This window comes from Geospiza fortis, unplaced genomic scaffold (assembly GCF_000277835.1).
Source record: "Geospiza fortis unplaced genomic scaffold, GeoFor_1.0 scaffold78, whole genome shotgun sequence".
NCBI classification, from domain to species: domain Eukaryota; kingdom Metazoa; phylum Chordata; class Aves; order Passeriformes; family Thraupidae; genus Geospiza; species Geospiza fortis.
Window position 1 is genome coordinate 405,348 of NW_005054339.1, and position 2,086 is coordinate 407,433.

General features: G+C 61.8%; 1 protein-coding gene across 1 annotated transcript in view; it reads right to left on the bottom strand.

The window, feature by feature from the left end:
* Positions 1 to 2,086, bottom strand: part of BSN (bassoon presynaptic cytomatrix protein) — a 64,966-nt gene that overhangs the window by 1,498 nt on the left and 61,382 nt on the right. Inside the window, 2 exon segments of the mRNA XM_031058225.1 lie at positions 4 to 364; positions 668 to 2,080. Coding sequence (XP_030914085.1) covers positions 4 to 364; positions 668 to 2,080 — 1,774 coding nt within the window.

Consider the following 2,086-nt stretch of genomic DNA (forward strand, 5'->3'; position numbering starts at 1 on the left):
GGCGGGGGAGACTGGGGCTGCTGCGCCTTCTTGGGGCCGGCTGAAGGCCCATGGCCACGGGGCTCATGGCGGCCAGATTCTCGTGGGTGCTGCTTTGATGAGCGGCGTGGGGGCTCGTCGCTGGCGTGCCGGGAGGAGCCAGCGTGGCGATCGTACTCCCTGTGGTGCCGGTGCTCGCGGTGTTGGGGGTAGTCGTCGTGCTGCCATGGGTCTTCATCGGGGGGCTCGTCATAATCGTGGTAGGTGTGCTTAACTGGGGGTCTCTTCTGTGAGGAAGAGTGGCCACCGTAGTGCCTGACCCTCTCTGCCCGCGCCTCCCTGGGCTTATCAAACCAGTCTGTTTCCTCCTGACCCAAATGATAGGCTTCGGAAACCAAAAACAAACCACAGTCAATCTCTCGCTCGAGGCTGCGCGGGCGGAAGCCATGCAATGAAGTGGGAGGGACAAGCAGCGGGCACGCGCGCGGGGGACAGCACGTGCCGGTGGGGATGGGACGCGGCGCAGCAGGGCACCGTGCAGGACCGGCTAACACCGAACACCCAGGGCAGGGGGAGGAAGGCACGTGTCAAGCAAACTGAGGCGGTGAGAGTGTCTCTGCGTACGAGCGGACGGGCATGCCCCGGGGAAGTGCCATGCTCTGGGGTGGTCACCACGGGGAGCTGTTACCTTCGCTGTCCGAGACAACGCAATGGGCATCATCCATGCCGTAGCCCTCCTCGTGCTTGTACGAGTGACTCCTTGGCACGTCTTTGATGTGCTTTTGCACATCAGGCAACGAGTGGCTGGAGCAGAACTGGGAGCAGGGGTCCCCTGCTGACTGGGGACCTGACCCTCCTGCAGTGCGTGACCCCCCCATTGACTTCCCCATGGGGCTGACAGGGCTCTCCTCCTCCGAGTGCTGCGAGCGCATGGGCGCCCGCCCACGGCTCTGGCTCATGCTGAGGGATGAGGGCTTGGAGCTGACTTTCTGGGAGCGCTCCATGCTCTCCCGCTCATAGGACTTGCTCCGGCCGCCCATCTCCCGGCTGGAGGACTTTTCCACCCCATAGCCAGAGGAGCGAGTTCTGCTGCTGGAAGAGTAGACCCGCTCCTCCTCATCCACCAGATCCCGGCTGGAGACACCGTAGTACTTTTGCTGCTCATAGACGTTCTTCTTCAGGCCGTAGGTGATCTCATCCTGCAGCTTCTTGGCCCTGGAGGCCACATTGCTGCTGCCAATTGAGGTGGTTGTTGAGTAGGAGGCCAGATCTGACTCTACATCTTTGGCTTCTTCAATGGGGGAGAACTTGGAGATCTTCTGCTCCATGCCCTGCTTCCTGTGCTTGCTGCGCTTGGAGGAGATGACAGCAGGTGCCAGGTTCTTGGATGAATGCTTCGGTAGTGGTGTGCCAGAGCTGTGCTTGTCCATCCGTGAGGAGTGCCGGTACTCACTGTCCCCATAGTAGTAGCTCGAGCTGGTGGAGCTCCCTGACACCCTGCCATTGCTTTCTGTGCCTCGGTAGTAGCTGTTCTTCCCACGATGGTCGGGGCCATGGTGATCATAGATGTCCTCCTCAGACTCCTCCTCAGCTTTGCTGTAGCAGCAGGGACGGCTGGAGCCCTCGGTGTCCCCTAGATCACTCTTCTCTCTGCTGTGGCGGCTATCAGTGCTTGTGCCCACTGGCTCTGCTTTCTGCCCGTCCACTGCTGGACTCTCCTTGGTGAGCTCACTGATGTCCTCGATCATCACATAGTTACGGGGGATGTTCTGCTCCAGACTGGTGTAGAGGGACTCAGAAGAGTAGCTGGCTGAGGGGCCCGGTGCCGTGCTGGTTCTCTCAGCCGGCCGGCTCTCAGGTGCCTTGTACTGCTCATAGCCACCGCTTGCCGGTGCAGTGCTGAAGGTGACATCAGGCACGGCAGAGGAGCTGGTGGCCGCACCGATGACTTCGTAGTTGGTGGGGATCTTCTGTTCTAGGTCAGCCAGGGAAGTCTGCCGTGGCTTCTGGTGCCCGCCAGCTATGTCTGCCGGGCTCTGGTAGAGAGCGGGCTGTGCCGCCGGCACGGTGGCTGCCCCCGCGCAGGCGCTCCGGGGCTGGGGGGGGG